This window comes from Rousettus aegyptiacus, unplaced genomic scaffold (genome assembly GCF_014176215.1).
Source record: "Rousettus aegyptiacus isolate mRouAeg1 unplaced genomic scaffold, mRouAeg1.p scaffold_m13_p_9, whole genome shotgun sequence".
NCBI lineage: Eukaryota > Metazoa > Chordata > Mammalia > Chiroptera > Pteropodidae > Rousettus > Rousettus aegyptiacus.
In genome coordinates, this window is record NW_023416312.1 from 19,559,001 (window position 1) to 19,581,542 (window position 22,542).

General features: G+C 35.1%; 2 protein-coding genes across 2 annotated transcripts; both read left to right on the forward strand.

The window, feature by feature from the left end:
- The first annotated feature begins 3,599 nt into the window (after positions 1 to 3,599).
- Positions 3,600 to 8,805, forward strand: LOC107511401 (serine/arginine-rich splicing factor 2-like). The gene is given in 2 exon segments (XM_036227286.1): positions 3,600 to 4,265; positions 8,644 to 8,805. Coding segments are annotated over 2 exon segments (828 nt in total).
- A 66-nt stretch (positions 8,806 to 8,871) lies between these two features.
- LOC107511402 (E3 ubiquitin-protein ligase RLIM) lies at positions 8,872 to 12,013 on the forward strand. The gene is made up of 3 exons (XM_036227287.1): positions 8,872 to 9,115; positions 10,380 to 11,453; positions 11,502 to 12,013. The coding sequence occupies exons 1-3, from the start codon at positions 8,872 to 8,874 to the stop codon at positions 12,011 to 12,013; spliced, it is 1,830 nt and encodes a 609-aa protein (XP_036083180.1).
- The last annotated feature ends 10,529 nt before the right edge of the window (positions 12,014 to 22,542 follow it).

The window sequence follows — 22,542 nt, forward strand, 5'->3', positions numbered from 1 at the left end:
GTCAGATGGGTACTAAACTTATCAGGGTGATCACTTCATGAGTTTTACAGATGTCTAATCACTATGCTGTACACCTGAGACTAATATATTATATACCAACTGTAATTGAAAAATAAAACCACATAGAGCTCATTCTCAGTGCTGCTGCATTAAAATAATTAATTAAAATATTAAAAAAAGAATCATTGCCCTATTGAATATCATCTGTAATTAAAGAATAAATTTTTAAAAATGATTGTCCTAAATCATAGACAGTAAAAGGAAAAAGTAAAACAAGAACATGTGTTTCCTGATTGTCAATTCAGGGATAAATCTCTTAGATAATAACCCTCTAAAGTTCCTGAAGTTACTCTTTACTTGAATCAAATTGTATAGTGATGTGCATTTTAAATGAGTAGATTGCTGCCAGAGAACTGAATCCAATGCAGCCTGAAAACTATCATTTTGAATAGGACTCTGTTAGTATTATAATTATAAATTTAGTTTCAATAAACTTGAATATTGTCAAGTTTTAAAAATAAACATGTCAACAATTTTATGTAAGTGGTGTTTTCAGCTGGAATAGGATGCCAAGATCAACTGGTCTAACTTCTGCACTTGAGAGAGATTAAAACCTGAGCCCATGAGTTGACTCTCTCAAGTACTGTGGCTTATCTGCAGTGGAGCCAGGACAGGAATCCTAGTCCCCAAAAGTTGGTTTAGTACTCTCTCCTCTGACATAAATGAAACTCAATTTTCATAATCAATATATGACTTGTTCTCATAAAACTAATTTATAATACAAAGGCATAGAGTCCTTTAAAAATAGATAAAAGCCCAATTTTTAACACATCTGACATGTGTACTGTTATTTTTGTTCATTGGGACAAAATGTCTACCAACTCACCTTTACATTGGAATTACTTAAGAGAACTCATGTAATTAAGAGCTAAACAACCTTTTTATTGAAAAAGTAATTAGAGCTTAAACAACTGAAAAAAATGCATGTGATGTGTTCTTTACTAGGCCATGACATAATTCTATTAAAATTTGAAAGAACTAAAAGAAAGCAAAGGAGTAGTGGAGAACTGAACACCTAAGTTATCTACTGCAAAACGCTTAGTAAAAGTATCACTGAGAGTGTTGTAGAAAATAGCAAGTGTACTTATTAAATTAATAAATCTGGCTGGGCTGTAACCAGGAGCCCACCTCTAAAGGCAACCAGCAAAAGAGGTTCAGATGACAATTGAGGTGTTAGATGGGCAAAAAGAAATTCTTCTTCCTGCTGTAGTACATCCTCCTGATTAGGGTCTAGGTGGCAGTGCATGAGAGCCCCCCATCTCCCCTCAAGACTTCTTGACTGCATTTTAAGTTTGGTTTCCTTTATTAATTTTAACAAGATTCAAACGTAAACAATAGCCTCAGAGCAAAGAACACAATCTGGATAGTAAAACACAGTTTCAGGGTAAAGAAGTAAAGGGTATAGCTATATTCCTTTTGTTAAGATCTCAGAAAGATTACAGAGCATTTCCTCACTAATTCTCTTTGCTAGGCAACCCACAGCAGCCTCACAGGTGGCCCAAAGTAGATAAGGACTTGTCTTGGAAATTAATGTAGGTATGGCTTTTAATGGAGCGAACATCTAATAAGAATCAGAAGCAACCTGACAGGCAGACAGAATTTGTGCTATGAGAAGGATCATGAGCTTAGACTAAAAGTGACAGAAATGGTTCAGAATTAGAATTATTGGTAACACTCAACCTTTGCACACTGGTACCATCCTAAGAAAGTTAATCAGCAACAAACAGGGACTGTTTACTTTAAGGACTGTCTCAGAAGACTGAGCTAAAATACCAGAGGACCAATTGGTGGCCTTAAGAACAGGACCTAGCCAAGTACCTAGAAGCATGTGCCCTGTTGAATTTTAGAATGATTGTGGACTATTCTTCCTTTGAATAAAACTTTTAATTAAGGCTATCCTGTAACTAGCTCAAAATTTTATGTTAGATGTGAAGAGGGCAGATAACCTGCCTCTTTATGTCACAGATCTTATTAAGGTGAATAAAACTCAAAGAACCATACCTAAAAAGTCTCTCCTGCACCTAAACCTAATTAAGATGACAAGTTCCTGGATGTTCATACATTGCCATATAAAGATTTTGATAGTTTTAGAAGGAGGTGAATGTATTTTTTTCATGTGAGAAGAATGTAAATATTTGTCCAGAGGACTGATTTTAGTAGATTTAAAGATGGCTGCAAATCCTTCACACTTATTCCATTGAGAGATTCTTTTTTCCTTCCATTTGAACCTGATCTGTCCTACGGTTACTATGACCAATGGAATGGAAGCGATGCAAAACTGATACTATATACTGGCCTAGGCCTAGATTTTAAGAGGACTGGTACTTCTACTATGGTCTCTTATAAACCTGAGGTGTCATGTGAGAAATTCAACTAGATTAAAAATCTGTCAGGCTAGCTACATGAACTGGCTCTGGAAAAGTGGAGGCTGTGGATAGGAATCAGTTGACACCAGCAGTTCCAGAGGAGCCACCTGTCACCTAGCTAATTCAGCTGATATAATGGATAAGAAGCCCTACTTGTCCCCTGTCTGAATTCCTGTGCCTCTGGATTGAGATAAAATAATGACAAATTGTTAGTTTCAGCCACTAAGTTTTGATATATGTTGTTATGTAACAATGGATAACCAGAACACGTATTAATTTTGTGAAGAAGATGGTGTGGCTTTCAAAGAGCACAAAATATTCACTGAAGGTGAGAAATAATAAAATAATATTTCCTATCTCCTATCATTATAAACTCATTTATTGGAGTGCAATGGACATGATTCATCAGAAAAGATATCTTGTCAACAATTTGATGAAATATAATTAATTTTAAAAACAATTTTAAAAATGAAAGCTACATCAAATGACCATACTCCATCAGATAGTATATTGGGTCAATTAATGAAGAAGCAGTAAATTCTAATAATCTGGGTTATATTCAGTTATATAATTTGGAATCACAGATCATGACACCTTTGATTCATTTATTTTTTTTTTAATGGAAAAGGGCACCCATATTGAGTTTCTGATTACAGTTCACACCTTGCTGGCAGCTCTCAATCTCTCTTCACCTGTTAGTATTATTAACTCACCCCATCTGTTCATGATTTCTTTTGGTATTTTGTTTCTTTTTGTCTCGAAGTAGACAAATGTTTCTAGCCTATGTGAATCGACATTGCAATGTATACCAAGTTGCATAATTATAGATATATACATATCTATACATTTATACATAATTACAACTGGGTGTTTGGGTATATACTAATAAAGCCAGAAAATGATATGTTACAATTATGAATGTTCATTTAAAAAAAAACTGTATGGAGTTTTCAGGTGGCCTAGGCTCTGGAGATAGGTGGTGCTGTGCTGAATATTTTGGTGTTTCTAAGCACCCACGCACGTATGTCATGCAAGGGACGCAAAGAGGAGGAGCCTTAAGCAGAAGGAACCTAAAGAAACCGTTGCAGCCATTTGGGTCAAGCTTGCAACCTTCCTAGATAGGCGATTTCTCACTGATTAGTTTGCAGGGCTCAGACTGAACTCTTAAAGGCCATGAGTTACCATAGCCCTCCTCCCAATGTGGAGAGCATGGCCTCTCTTAAGGTAGACAACTTGAATTACCGCACAACAATCAACACACTGCTGCACACCTTTGAGAAGTATAGGGATATCAGTGATGTGTACATTCCACGGGACCGCTTCACTAAAGAGGCCCATGGCTTTGCCTTCGTCCGCTTTCATGACAAGCACCAGGCTGAGAATGCCAAGGATGCCGTAAACGGTATCATACTGGATGGCCATGAACTGTGGGTCCAAATGGCGTGCTTTGGTCATCCTCCAAATCCTCTCCATGGCTACCGCCGGGAAACGCCTACCTGCTCCTACGGACGCCAGAGCCGCAGTCCAAGGCGGTGACATGACTCCAGTTGTAGCAGCCAATCCCGATCTCGGGGCAGATATCACTTCAGCAAGAAGTTTCCACCTCGCTGCAGCCATGACACGTCTCTACCTTGCTGCAGCCTCATGAAGTCTGCATCTCGCTTTCATGGTCGATCTTCATCAACCTCCAAATCCAGCTCTACCAGTCAATCCAAGTCTTCCTCGGTGTCTACATCTTCCTCACTAACCAAGTCCAGGTCTACATCCAGAGGTGTTCTATCAAAAGAAAAGTCCAGCTCACAATCCAAGGATCCCTCCACGTCTCCTAAAGACGAAGGAGTGATGCCATAGTAGGATAATGAGTCATTAGCAAGCAGCCTGAGGACTGGGGAGAGATGAGGGAAGCAACTTGAAGAGTCCTTAGAACAAGCCACTTGCTCTAGCTCTTGAAAAGGTTATTAACATGTCCTTGTACTTGTTTTCTATGTTTTTCCTCAAGTGGTAAACTTCGTTTTATATGGTATTTTTCTGCTGTTATTCAAACATCTTATGAAACAGTTATCATTGCTTAGGCTATTTGAGGTAAAATTTCACTTTTCTTTATATATTGCTTTTTGTTTGAAAGTAAACAGTTCATCTAATGCGTGACCTGATTTAAGAAAATATGAGCAGCTTTTTCTTGAGTAGTCAAAAACTATCTAGTGATTGACTAATCACTGCCATCATTCTTGTAAAACTAAACACCTACTAAAGTTGATGTAATCTGGACCTGGATTTGTATGAAACCATTTCAAGTGAACAGAATGTATTTGTTAAAGGAATACTTATCAAACATAGGTCTAACTTCTTATATATTTTTGTGCACAAGACATAGTTGTATAGCAGTTGAGTAATGTTTGTTAGCTGTTTTGTATGGCAGAATGCTTGACTATTTCATGTTTTCTCCTGATATGCTGTGCAGAAACAAATGGCTCTGTCCAGTTTATTAAAAAGTCTGACAATTGCACTTTAAGTAACCCAGGCCTTGCATATATATATAACAAAATATACAGTAAGCATATCTAGTAGATGATAAATACACCTTTATTTTTTCCTCTCACCCTCAAAGTGGTAAATCAGATCATCTTCATCTATGAACTTAACTATGGAAAATGATCAGTAACTTTGTCAGTGCCAATAATGTGCTATATCATTTTGCTTTTGCATATACTATACTATAATCACTTTCTGAAAGTTAATTAAAATGTTTTTCCTGGTGTTTTAAAACATTGAAAGTTAAAATTTGTTGTGCTAATAATCTCATTAATAAAATTGTGAAAAGATATTGAAGTCATCCATCTCAAATGTCTCATAAATAAAAATGTCAAAGCAACTAAGTATCAACCTTCAGAGATCCAAGGTGTAAATATTTTAATTTAGCAAGCTAAAATCAAAGTCACATACATCTGCTACTACCTCATGGCTTTGATTCCCAAGCTTGTCATGACCTTACCTTGGCTCTCCTCTGAATCTTCTTAAATTGCCTTCTATGACTTAATACTCCATTTCAGCTTTCTGACTTTGAATTAATGTTCTGGGAGACAATTATCTCTAGCCTGACTTTAGAATATGGACCTGCTCTGATTCCCTTGCTTCTCTTTTAGCTTGGCATTGCGGTACTAACTCTAGCCCCACTCAACCTTTTCTCTTTACTTCATGGTTGACAATCTAGCAGCACTCTGGTTCAGGCATTATTTTCAATTTCCACTGCCTAGTGCTCTTTGAGCAACTGACTAAAACTTTAAAAAAGAGAATGAGCTTTCTCATATGAGAGTATAAGAAATTAGAGGCTACAGAGATTAAAAAATTGGGCAAAAAAATGGATCAAATAGATTAGACTTCAACCTGGATCTCTAAATTGCCTCAGTAGATTGCCTTTAAATACAATGAATTGAAATGATTGGGAACATCGATTGTGATGTTTAAGGAAAAAAATTAAAAAAAAAACCTTTAAAGTACACAACTGTAGTGTACGTACATTCACATTGCAGAAGAAATTTAAAAACTTAGGTGAAATAGACCTATTATTAGTATCTAGAAACTACGCTTAAGGTAATGGTTAACCTAATCAAACATCTGTTTAAACTTTTTAAACATCTGTTTAACCTAACCTAACCAAATATCTGTTTAAACTTTTTAAACACACCAAACATATGCACTTGTGCACACACAAGTACATACCTACTCACACTAATTAAAACTTTGCTAAACTTAGGCATCCTAAAAATCTCAACAGCACACTAATTGGTTACATTATCTTACTTTTTATTAAGGTATCGGTGAAATACATTTTAGTTCCCACCAGGCCCATTTTGTTTAATAGAAATCAAATGTTTAGTGATAGTTTACTTCAGGATATTTTCTCTTCATTTGAGAATTAAATGACTTATTGGGTCAAGGTATCAGAATATAGTGCATAATATACATTAACACATGCAAACATAGGGACATTTTGAAAAGACCTCATAGTACAGAGAAGAAATTTATCTAATTAGCATTATGTGCCATAACCACATTTAATTCTTAATCAAATTAAAATGATTATTTCAACTTAATTATACCCAATTTCAGTACCTCATACTTATTAATGTCAGAAAAAAAAACCTTTTCTCATTTTTTTCATAAAGACTAAACCCAATGAAACGTAAATTATATAAACATGTTAACATTATAGACTGGACAATAGCAAATAAGTTTTACATGGCAAATTTATTAAAAATTACTTATTGACATCTGATTAGATTACTGATATCCCTCTCCTATAGCAATTATTAGGGCCCTTCCAATCTTAAGTGACAGAAATCCTTCAACGGCTTACATAAAGAAAATGAAACACACTAGTTTACAGATCTCAAAATCCTAAGACACATCTAGCTTCATATATTTCTCAATTCTTTTCTCAGATATCTGGCTCTTTCTCCCTCTTTATTTTCCTCTGTCTCTTTATGCTGATTTTCTTCATTCTCAGTTATACAAGATAGCCACAAGCATTTTTAGGTTCACATCCTACTAGCTTAGCAAACAGAGTAGAAAATAATTTCTCATTTTCAGTAGTTCTAGCTAAAATCTTAGATTTAACTCTTAAATGTACTTTTGGTCACATGCCCATGTTTAAAACAATTACCATAACCAGCAATTCGAGATATGCTAATTAGACATAGCTGCATCATGTGTCCTTTCTTATAGCCATGGCTGTGAATTCAGTTAAACCTAAACCAACCATATTGAGATTGGAGAATGGCTTCTTTTTCCCCCCAGGAAAACCAGGATGTTATTATAATAAGTATGTTAAGTGAATGCTAAGCAGGTAAAAACAAAATCTACTGCTTGTTCTCAAAAAAAAAATCTTAATTGGTGTCCTATTTCTTACAGGAAAAAGGAAAACAAAACTCAATTTATACTCTGTGTCAATTATTTCTTCTGGGGTTAATCTCACATTTCCACCCCAAAGCCAAAATTGTGGCCACAGTTGCCCAAAGCAGCCAAGGTCTTTCAAGTCTATTCCTTCTGTCTGATGCATACTCAACTGCCATTTTCATCTGTAGAAACTCATATTTTAAGGTTTAGATTTAAATGTTATATCATTGTGAAACATTTCCCAACTCCCATTAATCATCACACAGTTCTCTGTATTTACACAATACTACATATATAAATATATTATAGCAAATAATAAAATATATTGTATTTTGATAGTTTCTATGCAAAATTTCCCTCATCTGGAGTGTGACTTACTTGAGAATACAGACTGCTACAATATTTAATAATATTTAATGTATCTCTAGTGGCTAGGGCAGTAACTGACTCAGTTTGTGTTGGATGGATTAATTATTAAACAAGTCAAATTGAATAATGTCTCAAATTCAGTAGCCAAATCTTATCTTTACATGAACAAGTTGAATGAAGGATTCCCAAGCAAGTGTGAAGTGGGACTGGTAATATTAGCAATGAGTCCAGAAACTCTTGGAGATCTCTTTCAGATAGGATTGCAAATGAGTATTATTTTTTTCCTAGACATCCTGGCTGCACTAACATACATGTAACGAAATCAGCAAAGTCAGCACTCATTGCAGGAGACAAAATAACTATTATGGATCTGTTTTAAAAGTGATGTTCTGGCTCGTTTTAAGTAATACAATTTATAATACCTATGAGAAAGGAGAACAAAAATGAAACTGGATGCATTTGTGGAAAATTCCTTAAGGGATTCTCTAGGTGGCAGAAAATTTGCCAGATTTTTAATTATTTCTTTTTTAACAGAAGCTTGAGGAATTGTATAATGCAAGATGAAGTCGTTAAGAGTAAAAAGGAAAAGGACTCAAACATATTCAGCTATGGCTGTGGTAAATTATCAAAAGTTGTGGGCTTTCTTAGTGTCTATGATTTAAGAAATTATGAGGAGGAAAGACGGAGGTTATATATATATATATGTATATATATATATATATATATATATGTATATATATATATATATATGCATGCATGCAACTAGCTGTATTTGGGTCCTCTGATTTAACATGCAAACAACTAGGATATATCGAAGCCTGAAAAAGCCTCCTGAAAGCCTGAGAACAGACTCATGTGGGTTAAAAGAGATGAAGTACTGTGCTTGGTACTTGAAACCTAACCTTAACCCAGTTTCTATTTCGTAACAATGAGAAACGTATTAAATGCCTAGGCAACAAGAACTAGCAGTCACTCGGGTAAAAGGCGGGTCTCAGCCCCTGACTCACCAGAATCCGCAGAACTGCGACAAGAGAAGACGGAGAAACCTGCGTGCGGGCGAAACTGCCTAAGTGCCGGTCGTGCCGCTCCGACTGAGGCGGAAAGTGAAGACTAAAGTCGGGTTATCTGTGTTACGACACCATGTCGTAAAAGTCGGGACAATTTTCTGCAGTTCAACAAGATGGAAAACTCCGACTCCAGCGATGAAGCGGATGAATCCGCGGCACGGCGCAGAAGTCAAATGAATCGATTGGTTCGCGAAGAAGAGTTCTACCGATTTGTTAATAACTTGAGTGAAGAAGATTACAAGCTTATGAGAGATAATGATTTGCTGGGCAACCCGGGTGAAAGTACGGAAGAAGAGTTGCTGAGAAGACTTCGACAGTTAAAAGAAAACCCATGGCAAAACTCGGACGAAAATAAAGGTATATTTAGCTTTTGAGGTAATAGGATGGGATGGATAAAGAACTTCATAACAGTAAATGTCAGCCAGAGATTATACAGAAGTGACACAAATTAATTTGGTGCTAAGTAATTTCTCATTAAAAAAATGATTTTTGGTTTGAATGTCAAGGGTACATTTTTTTCCTAATTCACATTTGGGTTGTTTTAATTGGGAAATAGTGGGAATAACCTGTTGATATTTTCCTTGGTTTCCACCTCAATTGAAAGTTCCTCCTACTTCTTATTTTTTCTATGTAGACATGTGCCATCCTGACCCACAAAAATAAGTTATTTCATGTTTTAATCAAGTAGTTCTCAATTGGAGGCATTTCACAATGTATAAATATATTTTTGGTTGTTACAGGTGGTGCGGGGCGCATACTGGCATCCAATGGGTAGAGGCAAGGGATACTGCCGAGCATCCCACAATACACAGGATAGCTCCCTAAAACAAAGAATTTGTCCAGTGCCAAAATGTCAATGGTGTTAAGGTTGAGAAACCCTGCTCTAACCTCAGGTCTGGTGCTTCTCTCTAAGTGTGAAGTAGAGAATTTTACTCTCTAATGAAGAAGACGCTAACATAGTTTGGCCTTATATGCAGTGTGCTAGGTTCAGTCTATTAATTTGATCTAACCTTCGATTTGATGTCAGTTCAAAATCTTGGTAACAAGAAGTATTCAAATACTTTTAAACCTATAAACCTTGCTTGTATTTGGGCAATGGCTATAGTAGTCTTATATTTCAAAACAACTTTATGTATTATCAAAAGCACTTAAGTCAAAAACCTAGAAGTAATGTTGTAAAATACTGAGAATTATAATTTAAATTGAACTAAAATTTCTAGAGCTGGACTTTAACTGGTGTTCGCCTTGTTTAATTGCATTCGTGTTTTGACAGTGGAGTGAAAAAATGTTTTAGCATTTCTCCCACAGTGGTGCACAAGGCTGTGTATACGATGAAATACTGTAAACAGACTTCCTCCAGATTCCCTTTGAAAAAACAATTCTCTAAATTTATCTAGGATTATCTCACTCTCTTTAAGAGGGAATTGAAACTTCCTGCCTTTACTTCTCAACTTTCAGTATAGTTTACAAAATACTAACTCTATAAATGTGAAATCTGTTTAAAACATCTGAGTATTTAAATTATTGTTTAAATAGTGATGAAACAAAATTGCAGAGTGCTGTTTTATGATGGCTCTGACTTGGTGGTTCCCTTCTGTGCCCCCTTCTTTTTTGTTAACAGGTGAAGACTCTTTGGATGATGTGTCTAGTGCTGACTCTATAATAGAATGGCTTGATTCATTTGAACAAACAGAAAATGTGACAAGTGGACAAAGAGAACACCAATATCGGGGAGAAGTAAGTCAGGTTAATCCATACGGTGATTCTGGATTCAGTTCAGAAATATTTATTAATTTCAATAACAGGAGACCAAATCTAGAGAATGAATATGCACCATCTACAAGACGTCTCAGAGGAGAAAACATGGAAAACAGCCAAAGTCATGCGGAAGATCCGCAAGCTGAATCGACATTTACAAGACCATCTAGATCAGAACAAAATACACCTGAAGCATTAATGGAAGTCCCAACTACCAGAGGTCAACGAAGAGCAAGAAGCCGAAGCCCAGACCATCGTAGAACCAGAGCAAGAATTGCAAGTAGGTCACCTCCACGTTCACTGAGTGAAATGTTACGAAGACTTCATCATAGTCTAGTATCTCCAACTTTTGACCAGCCTCTAGTAAATGAGACCGAGAGATTTTCAAGAACTCACCACCAAGAAACATCAAGAGAGCAAATAACTGGAACTGAGCTGCAAAATGTGGGTCTTTCTGCAGCTTCTGGAATAAGGAATACTGTTCAAGAAGACTCTTCTCCAGAAACAACCAGTGATGGTGATTCTTGGGAACTAATACAAATAAATCCAATCTTGTCCTTCAATTCTGAAGTAGAACTAGTTCATCCTGAGAGAGACAGAATAGCTAGTGGAACTCTGATAACATTTGAAACACCAAACACTGTCACTTTAGAAAGTGAACGAGGAGGACTTGGACATACATTTTCACATTCTGAGCAGGCATATATGAGAGCTTATGATAGTACCATCGAAATTCCCATTCGTAGAAGTCTAAACACTGGTTTAAATGATACAACACCTGTTGCCGTTCAAAGCAACCAGTGGCAGATAATGACAGATTTTAGTGACTCAAGTCATCTGCTCAACAGTGACAGTGATTTAGAGCCTCGTCGCTCACCTTCAAGTCAAAGCATGGAAAGGGTAGAGTCACCCAATGGAAGAGATCAGTCTAATGATAGTAGGAGTTCTGCTTCCAATTCAAATCCTAGTTGTGATTTCCATTCAGATTCCACATTGGTTTCTAGTTCCAACTCCAATTACACGTCTAGTTCCAATTCTAGTCCTATGTCTAGTTCTAGCTCAAGTGATGAAAATTCAGATATTAGCTCACTGATTTTTGAAGGCGGTGATGAAAGAAGCTTACCATCAAGCTCACCATCAGAAACTGGGCGAGACAGTAATAGATCTATGTCCCCAGTAATATTTGATGAAAGTGACTCTTGGACCTCCCTTGATCTCGACCAGTTTTTTCTCTTAAGTGATGACCATAATCAAGCTACAGGACTTACCAAAGCACAGATTGACAACTTGGCTACAAGGGCTTTTAAAAGTAATGATACATTAAAAGCCTGTAGCATTTGTATCACAGAATACTCAGAAGGCAACAGGCTTCGCATCCTTCCTTGCTCCCATGAATATCATGTCCACTGCATAGATCGCTGGCTGGCTGAGAACACTACCTGTCCAATTTGCCGTGGGAAAGTAGTAGATTCGGATGAGGCAGACAATTCTAATTGAAATCTATTTTTTCAGTTATGTAAACTGTTACAGTGATGGACAAACCACAGTTATCTGTATTAGGTCCACTTTTGGAGTGATACTTAAATGTAACAATTTGAATCTAATCTAAATTTGAGTCTAAATGTAACAATTTGAACTGAATCATTGTTTCCTGAAGGAATTGTTGTACTTTCCCCTATTTCTGTTTGAGAATAAAAGGAAATATTAAAAATTCAAACAATATTGTCTTATCTGATAGTAAAAACAAGAGGGTCACTGAATTTCAGTAAAACTTAGCAGGTACTCTGGATTGGGATGATCCTGATTCTGTAAGAAAAATGTCTCTTAATATGATATAATCAGTCCAGATAGATCCTAGTAGTCTTATCTAGTCATGTAAATCCCAGACATCTCATAGTCATGTTCTATATTGGATTTGCAAGCAAAAAAATGGGAACCCAGTCAAAATAATAAAGCAATTTAAGAATTTATTAGAATTACTCACATTAATTAGAAGTCATGTTACATTCATAGAATGGTGTAAAAGCTTTGAAAACCTCTTCCTAGCACTCTCCTCAGCAGTTTGTCACACCCTAATACTATTGCCTTAAAGTTTCTCCCATTTCCTACTACCCATATCAGTGAGAGCCCTGGCTGAAAATTAATGGCACACTTGAAAAAGGTGATAGAATAGTGTTTAATGAAGAGACTACTTACTAAAGTGTGTAAGGGATGAAGGGAAACCAAGAGATGATGAAGCACCCTGAGGCTAGCAACCACGGTACTATCATCTAATATTATCACCATTAGACTTGAAGGGGCATAGAGAGGTAGTATTTCCTACAACCCAGAATGTCCTGTACTTGTAATAGAAGGCCACTCAACAAGAACTGTGACCTTAAATAGACAAATGATAACCACTGCCAACCTGAAGTGTGGGGGGTTCATAGAAAGAAATACCTTTTTTACCTCCTGACTTCTAATCTCCCGTTGGTAGTTCACAATAGCTAAACCCAATCTGAAGATACTGAGCAAGAGAGACTGGTGGATGAAGTTAATAAAAGTAAGCCTCCGGGAATCACAGAGCAGGTTAGAGGAGTATGGCAGGTGTATCTGAAGAGAAAATCGAGAAAATCTACCAAAACCTGTATTCCCAACTCTCTTCAAACCCAGTCTGTCTATGCTTTCTTGTCTCTTCCTCTTATTTTCCATTTTCTACTCTTTGGCTCAGCTCTTTAACGGCCCTCTTAATTTTCCTTTCATTTGCTCAGGTATTGTATGATAAAGGCTAGAGAATAGTACATTTCATCTTTAGAAGTAATGAGATGACAAACCTTTAGAACTTAATTACCTTTCCCTTAAACATGTCACACTAGGGTTTGCTGTGATTGTAAACAACTAAAGAAAAAGGGTGGTATAGGTATTTCTTTAATTTTTGCTTCATGAATATGTTCATTTTAATTCACATATATGTTTAGTTCATACAATTATTTTTCAACTAGATCCTTATTTCTTATAGTTTTATGATTTATATATGCCTGTTAATCTTTTGTGTGAACAATCCAAAGCACTCAATTGTTGCTTAGAGCCTCCCAAGTTGCAATCTTGAAGCCTTAAAAGTAAAACCTGAGTTCAAAACACGCCTATGTAATTCAACTCTAATTGTCCCCAGTAAAAGTATCACCCTGAATCATGACTATTTAAACTCATGCTTCCTTTCCAATACAAATATAGGGAAGGATTTTTCTCCTAATGCAGCCTGAAGAAAAAAAAATGTGTGCGCGCACACGTGCATGTGTGTGTATGCCAGTCCAGTCCAGCAAATTTTGCTTAAAATTTTTAGTCCTGGTTTAGGTGAGAATATATTGTATTAAAACCTAAAGCAATAGTCACAATAGTCATAAATTTTGTACAATATGCTACCTATATAAATGTTTTAAGTACAAACCTGCTCTAGAAATGTAAAGTCAGAATTATCACTGACCTTTATTTTCTGTGTGAATTTCCAGTATCCACAGTAATTGCACAAAACTATAAAACATAAGCAGAGAATGGTGGTGAATTTTAATACATCTTTGATCTAGCATATTTTTCAAACAGAATATACCTGCAAGGCCAGAAATGAAGACTTAAGGTTAGTCCTCTAAAATTCTGTAAATTCTGTGAATATTCTGTTTTTTATTCTTTCTGATACAAGATCAACTTCATTTAAAGTAGAATACTTATAACAGTTGTTGGCTTTTTTTTACGTGGTTTTATTTTATTTCCCTGTTGATCTCTATGGGTTTTAGAGCATATGTGGAAATATTAGGAGTGAAGAATTTGTTTTTATAGTATAATAACTCAGAGATCATAAACAATGTTTGTACATTTTAAATTTCTTTTGTTTTATTTAAATAAAACTTATTTTGACTTAAGTTATTCCTTATTCATAAAGGAGAAGGGCTTTAAAAACACATACATTTTATTATAAGATTCGCAGTAACATAAGGCTTAATTCTAGCAGGTCTTGTCCCTCTCAACAAAGTTACTTGTCACTTTTGAGGTTCACTTGAGTGCTCTGAACATTTTAAATACAAAAACGAACAAATAAAAATGTAAGAAGTACTCTTTTTTTTCTTAAATCTTTGGTCTAGCACTCCTGAGTTAACTAAGAAAATAATCACTTGCTTATGTGCATGCTGAATAATGATGTGTTAAACATCAAAAATTAATTTTAATCTGTTTCTCATTTCTTTTCCTGTTTGGTCTGGTATTCAGCTGGTTAGACTGTAATCAGATGCTTTGCATTCTTTTTAACTAAGAAACAGTAAACCAAGTTAGAGTACAAAAAGGAAACAAATGGTATTGGGTAATGACGAGAGTATCCAATTAAATAGAAAAAATAAAACACTAGGAACTTATCAAAGTCATTTAAAATTTCCAATCAAACATTGCCAGTGTCCTCTTACCGTTTAATGAATGTGTTTTCCGTTATGTAAGCCAGATCATTAATGATCAATTGCCCCCCCTCCGACTGGTTTTCCAGCTACAGTGTTATTGTAGGCTTATTGGTGGAATTACGAATGGATCATCTCAATTCTGCTGTGGATCACAGCCATAATTTTCTGTGCACAGGTTCTCTAAATAAATAGATGAAAAAAAGAACAATTGTAACTTAAAGTTACAATAAGACTTTTAATCAACTTAAATCTCTGGCCCCATTTCCCAGTGCAATGAGCTCTGGTAAGCTTAAAATGTAACATGTAAAAAATGCTTCATTTTTTCTAAAATACTTAGGCATAAATATCTTCATGTCAAAGCAGACTATACTCTGCTTTACTCATCTAATTTATTCAACACAATTTTTACTGACAGTTTAAAATGTGACTGGTTCATCCTATAAGCTAAGTATACAATTTTAAATAACGTACAGTCTGTACCTACCTTTCCAAAGCTTACAGTCTGGTGGGAAAGCAACATTAAAACAACAATGATACTAAAAATAACATAGGGAGGAAGTAAGAGAACTAAACTGTTAAATCAGGCTGCAATCAGAGACTGCAATATGCTGATCAGCCCTGCAGCCAGTTCAGGAGGATACCTGCAGAACAAAGGAAGATTTCTGTTGGGATTGCTGACAACCCTTTTTTCACACCTGTGAAGGGTAAACAGGGAAAACAGATTCTTTAGGTGTCTACCTATATATAAAAAAAATTCATTCCCTGTGGCTAAACCCATGGGGAACCTATGGATCAAAGGCTGGGAACTGCCAGCAGGCCTTTCAAGCTACATACTCTTCTCCTTCCCCTTCCTCACTGTATGTCCATATCAAAGGAAATGGGTAAACAAAGGCTTTAAGCTGTAACACAGAGGAACTAAAGAATGACTCACAAACAATTCCCAGAAAACTGGGTCCCTCTCACTGTCTTTACTCAGCCCCTCTCACTGTCCTCATCTCTCTCTACTGTCTCTGTCCCTCTTAGTTTCTCTTAGGCTCTCTCACTTTCTGCCTCTTGAGAGAAGACCATGCTCTGTCTGTGGCGTTTTGCCCCTTCTCTAAACTTTCCTTTTGGCTCTGACTTTGGCTTGTGTTGAATTGTTTCTACACTCTGCCAAAGAACCCTCTTCTCTCAATGCAGGGCTTGGTCTCCCCCCACTTGGGGGAATTTGCCCTGTCCTCCATCAAAAACATGCAATCATATATGTTGACAATTGTTTGAGATTTTAAAAAATGGGACTATTTTGAGACACATAAATATAACCTCATTCAGATGTAAAGTTGGCGATCTCTTTCAAGAAGGGATAATTTCACCAGGTCTTCACAAGAGGAGTTATCCAGTGGAAGCCACCACAGGAGAACAAGTAAGCAGGAAGACAGATGATATGGCACATGCCCAAACTCAAGCCTCCCTATTTTCTATATTCTAGCTGAATAGCAAGGAGAGGCTAAGAAAAACAAAACAAAAAGAAAATAGGCCTATCTTACAGAGTAAGTCATTGGTTTGCTTAATGTTCTAGGCATATGGGTAAATAAAAGAAAACCAAACAAAAATTTTAACATATCATCCACTTCTAAAAGTAAGCAAAGATTACTTATTCTAATCAATTCATAAACTATCTTCCTCCCTTTGGAGGTGTTGTTATATGAGGGATTAAAAAAGGGTTAGAGAGTGGCCTCAAATTACTTTTCATGGAAGCAACATACCTGATTAAAAGCAAATGCTTTTTCAGCAAGAAACATCTGGAGGCACTTCTCACCTCCTTAATCCCTCCCCTAATATGTCTGCAGTCACACCCACTTCTCCTCCCTGTCCCACCGAAGGAAGTATCCTTCCTCATGACTGTTTCAACCCTTCCCATTTGTTCTGGATTCCATATGTTTTCATTTCTTCGAGCACCTTGTTTCATCTAATTTATATTCCATTATCTTCTCCCCCTGCATTGGCTCTTTCCCCCTCGCATTTAAGTAAATATTGATTTAAGTCACTCAGATCTTCAAAAGCAACTCTACATCTACTCTGCATCTCCCTGGCCCTGCCACCTTCATCACCAGAAATCTTACCATTCCTTTCATAACACTCATACCTAAGTTTCTTTCAAAAAGTTATCTAATTCTCTTCTTCTACTTCTTAATTCCTATGCATTTTCCAACTTACTGGAATTTAGCTTCTTCTCTAGACACGCAACTAGAAGCAATCACTAAAATCACCAAAAATTTCTAATTTGTAAAATCCAATTGAAATTTTTTTGGAAATCACATTACATTACCTCTGAAACTTACTACATTGATGGCCACCTCCATTAAACTGAAATTCCTTTCCCCCTTGATTTCTGTAACTCTTTTCCAAATATCTCTTACTTTTCTTTTTCCTGCTGCAACACTTTCTTTTGGTGTTTTCCATAACTTCCTTCTCAAAGCTTTTTAAATATATGTATATTTGGAAAAGAAATATTGTTTTATGAGTATTCACAATCTTTTATCTCTTCCCATAAAAGAGGTTTCCTGAAATCCATTCTCTCAAATGGTTTGCACAATTATAGCTTAATTCTTTGAGTTTCATGAAACATTAAATTAGAAGATAAAGAAGAAGTAAACAAGAGAAATATATTCTTGCTTAAGGAATAGATATTTTGGAAGAGTTTTTAAAGAGGATTTTATAGAGTGTTAGGGTTCTAATGAAGAGTTTGGAAGAGATAAGCTAAGAAATTTTATGGGTGAAAGGAAGTGTAAGTGAAAGAAAACGGCATTTTAATAAGGGTTTCTCTGAACTCCAGATATCTTTGCCAAATGTTTTATAAACACAAGTAAAGAACTCCAATTATTTTGAAGTTCATTTATGGTCTTTCTTATATTAAAACACCACTCTCAGACCAGAATACATGTTTCGTGTATTCAATTGAGTTATTTGCAGATTAAAATATAGTGATGAGATGTGTTTCATTTTGTGAAAATTCATTGAGCTATGCACTTATGATTTGTACAATTTTCTTAAACTATCCTTCAAAGAAAGTTTTCCAAATCTTTTTCTCATGACTCTCCTCCAAATCTAAATATTCTAATTAGATTTAGCTCTTGAGCTCCAGACATACATTTTCAACTTCTTACCAGATATCTCTATTACCATAGATTGAAGGCAACTAAAGTCAAGATGTTCAAATGAAAAACCTACTCTGTTTCCTGTTTCTGTAAGCAAAACCACAATATAGACATCCTTTCACATCAGATTTTCCTTCTCCATCTGATTAAGTTTCTGAGTCAGGCATAAACTATACCCATGTCCTCTTCCCCATATACACATCTACCACTTTAGTTTGTCCCTGTAACATTTCTCAGCCACATCCTATACTGATCTGGTCTCACTGAGGGCAGTTATGCATCCCACTCTCCATTCTTCTCAGTTCTTCCACAAGAATTCTATTAAAACAAAAATCTACACATATCCCTGTTCCTTCAGTCTCTTCAGCAGAGCATAATAGCAGCCAATACTAATATAGCATTTGTTACATGATAGAGGCTATTGCAAAATATTTGAAGCTATTAACTGTTTTAATTCTAAACAAAACTTTAAAATGGAAGTATTGGAATTATCTCAATTATACAGTTATAAATCTGAGGCATAAAAAGATGAAATAACAGGTAACAATGGGTAGAACTTGGATTTTTGAACCAAGGCTATAGACTTCAGAAACTTATTAATGAATTTTATTATGCTAATCACTTCACAATATATATGTATATGAAATCATCACTGTACATGTTAAATTTACACAATTTTTTTTCAACTATCCCTTAATAAGGCTGGGGGAAAAAATGAAACTCTGCTATTAGCTCTCAAGATCTGGTACTTTCTGCTATTTCTGACTTTCCTGTCTTTGACTTCCTTAGAATTTCCTGAAAATATCATGTTTCATGTCTTTGAGACATTTCATATTTTTTTCCATTCACTGGGGACACTCTTCATGGCCATGTCCACACCAATCTTGTCTATCTGGTCAACTCTTTTAAAAAGAAATGTATATTACCTTCTTCAAAACATTCTCCTGACATCTCTGTCTTTATCTTATGATATCTCAAGAATATAGCTCTACCACTGTACTTGTTACCTGCTATTATAATTGTTTATTTTTTTTGCTTATTTGTTGTCCTTATTAAGAAAAAGATCATGAGACTAATCACTCTTTAACAGCAGTAACTTATACATTGCCTGGTACAAAATAGACGCACGAAGTATTTGCTTACTAAATTGATGAATGAACATAGATCCTGAGAAATAATATTTGTGTGACTGGCAGTGAAATAACAATAACTCTGCTTTGATGATATTGTTTTTCCTTATGGAGATCATATGATTAGCATATTTAGAGAAATTTTTTTAGCATTTGGCACATAGTATTAGCTCGCAAAATAATACTAATATAATAATTATAATGACTTTGAAAAAGACTTTTATGATTCCTAATTCTCATTTACTTCCTGACGAGACTTTGTATAATGGATTTATGGAAATAATGTGAAAAAGATAATTAGGAGCAGGTAGGTTAGAGGTGGGATAGAAAATTTCAGAAAATTTCCAATGGGAATAATTCAAAGTATAAGCAATACTAAGAGGATAAAGTTTTGAATAATGAATACAAGATATAAGAAGAAAAATGCTGAAATATGGGAATTTAATAGTCAGCCCGGAGGTTGTATCAAAAACTCCTTGCATTTAAATGAACACTCAATAGATATTTTATTAATTGATTGGTTGATTATTTGTGATTAAGTTTTAAACTCTTCAGCTGATAACCTGAAGTCTGATTCTTTGGACTGAGTAAGAACTGAGAAAAACATGGTCTTCTTAAAGTCTTCTGAATAAGGCTGGAGAAGCAATAAAACAGTTCCTTCTCTCTCTCTCTCTCTCTCTCTCTCTCTCTCTCTCTGCCCCCACCACCACCCACCTGTGTGTGCTGTGTGTGTATATGAGAGAGAAAGAGAGAGAATCCCATATTCTGGCCCACAAATGTGCACATTAACCTCTTCTCTTAATAAGCAGGTATCTGAGTGCACATCAATCTGCTCTAGATCCATTTTTAGCACAGAGGAAGGAGAGAAGCTTGCTGTACAAGGAAAGGTGTTGGTTATTTGTAATCTTTTCTCCTAGCACCTCTTTAGTAGTTGGATATTCCATGACCACTGTAATATTATAGCTAGTTTGAGACGTCATCATCCTCTCTTTTTTCAACATCCAGAGTATCTCCAGAAGTTTACCAAGCTTGTCCAGGATGAGGGACATCAGCCAGTTTGAAAAGCAGCTCCAGGGATGGAAAAAGCATTTTAAAAAGAAAATTTACTAGGTGAGAGATAATATTAAGGTCAAGGTTTTTTGGTGTTTTTAAAAAATACTTTTCATTTTTTTATTGAGGTATAGCTGACATGTAACATTAGTTGTAGGTGTACACCATAATGATTTAATATTTATATATATTTAAAAATGATCACCTAAATAAATCTAGTTAATATCCATCACCATGTATGGTTGCAAAAACAATTTTTTGAGTGTAATGAGAACTTTTAAGATGCTAATTTTATTTTAACTGAATTAATGACTATTTGAACAAATACAAAGTTTATCTTGTTAAAGATCTAGCTTTGAGAAGAACACAAGTGGAGCCGTGAAAAAATAAAAATAAAAACGGCTCTAGCAAGGAAGCTCAGTCAAATAAATTTAGGAAATTAGGAGGTAACAGAAGCAACAAGCAAAATTTCCCTTGTATTAGATGCTAGGGGTTCAAAGAGGAACAACTCTACCAATTTGTATCACTTCCAGTTCTCTTTTAAAAATAACAACACACACACATAACAAATACAACCAATAGAATTTAAGAGTACCTAATAAATTATGCTAAAGATACTTAGAAATTCTTATAAACAACAAACTCTTAATTGTTTTAAATTGAAATCGGAATTTTATCTGAGCCCACAAATGTAGTTGCCATGTATTTACGGATTACATTTTTAGTATGTGTCATTAGCAATGTCATCTGATGTATAAAGTTAAAGTTTTAATCATTTTTAAAACTCAATTAGATGTTACTAATAAAAATTACCAATTTTAGAAAGGCAGTCCTGGATATAAATTAAAAATTTTTGTCATAAGACATTAAATTAGAAAAAAAAAACATGATCCCATCTTAAAGAAGTATTCCATCTTATCTGATGAATTTGTTCAAGTACAGATTTAGGCTGAAATGGGAAAATGATTTTAGAAGAATATTAGAAAGGTCTTAAGGGTTTTTCCTATTTTATTTTCTCTTATTTGTGTGTGTGTGTGTGTGTGTGTGTGTGTGTGTGTGTGTAAGCTTATACTCCTTGTCAAAATTCTTTGTGAATATATCTTAGTGGGTGGAAAAAAACCGCCAAAGAAACAATATGAATCAATTCTTCAAAACCCATCACAAACTATAACGTAAATTTGAAATGAATCATGCCTTACCACAGAACCAAAATGTGTACAGGTCAGAAAACAAGAGTATGAGACTGTGCAAAAATGGTACTCAAATTGTCCATTATCTTTTGTATTGAAGAAGATAATGAATCCAGTGTTGTCTCAGGGCAAATATAAGGGCTGTTTACCATTGTGTCTAACTCTCATCTGTTTTCAATTTCATGTTTCCAAATAGCTCTGGCAAAAATCTCTAAATGACTATGAATGTTTATAACATTTCTCAAACCACATTTCATACTCCTAAATTATTGAATCAATGCAAATCGGTGTTTACTAATGCTACCCATTCCTTGGGAATTTTACTTTTTCCTAAGTATTAATTTTAACCAAAATAAAAGTAAACATGATCTGCTAAAGCTTCTAGGAAAAAAAATTATTTTCCCTTTAGCTCAGTGGATCCATCGTAAATAGAAGCAATATTGTGACCTAGTATGACTAGTGAGCAGAATATACAGTTTTGATAAGTCCACAGGTCTCCATTTACTTATCAGTAGATCAATGTAATCTACACTGTAACCTATGGTGTTGCTACAGTTATAGTGAAGACTGAAAGGCCAGCATTGTTCATGTTGCTAGATCCCCTAATTAAAAGATGAAATATAGTTTTAAAAGTCCAGTAAAATAATTAATGGAGAGCACATTTTAATTGCTCCATGATCAATTCTGAATAATTTATGTTTTAGAACTCTTTAAAGGACACAAAATCTGCATAGTACTTCGAGACAGAATACTTATTCACTTAGAGTCAACAAAAATTTTAGATCCTATTATATAAAGGAATTGTGCCTAAGTATTGCATAAATGTATCCATTAAAAATGTAGACATGTTGCCTACAAAGAGCTCATGGAATAGAATATTAGAAGAATGTACATAAATGACTCTACAGTAAAGGTTAACAAGTTAAAGACTGGAAAAATTTCAAATTGCTAAATATAGGTAGATGATGGAAGTACTTCTTTTGCCTTCTAAGATTGCAAAAAAAAAAAAGAGGGATCCCTTAAATAGTGACAACTCTTTGACAGAGGTGAAGGAAAGAACAATGTAGAAAGATTCATTTTAAAGGTATAAATACTAAA

Bases quoted from the DNA above. Each gene is read 5' to 3' on its own strand.
- LOC107511402 (XM_036227287.1), top strand. From the start codon at position 8,872: ATGGAAAACTCCGACTCCAGCGATGAAGCGGATGAATCCGCGGCACGG. The intron at 9,116-10,379 runs GTATATTTAGCT...TTTTGTTAACAG, and splicing joins AAACTCGGACGAAAATAAAG to GTGAAGACTCTTTGGATGAT. The intron at 11,454-11,501 runs GTAGGAGTTCTG...ATTTCCATTCAG, and splicing joins AAGAGATCAGTCTAATGATA to ATTCCACATTGGTTTCTAGT.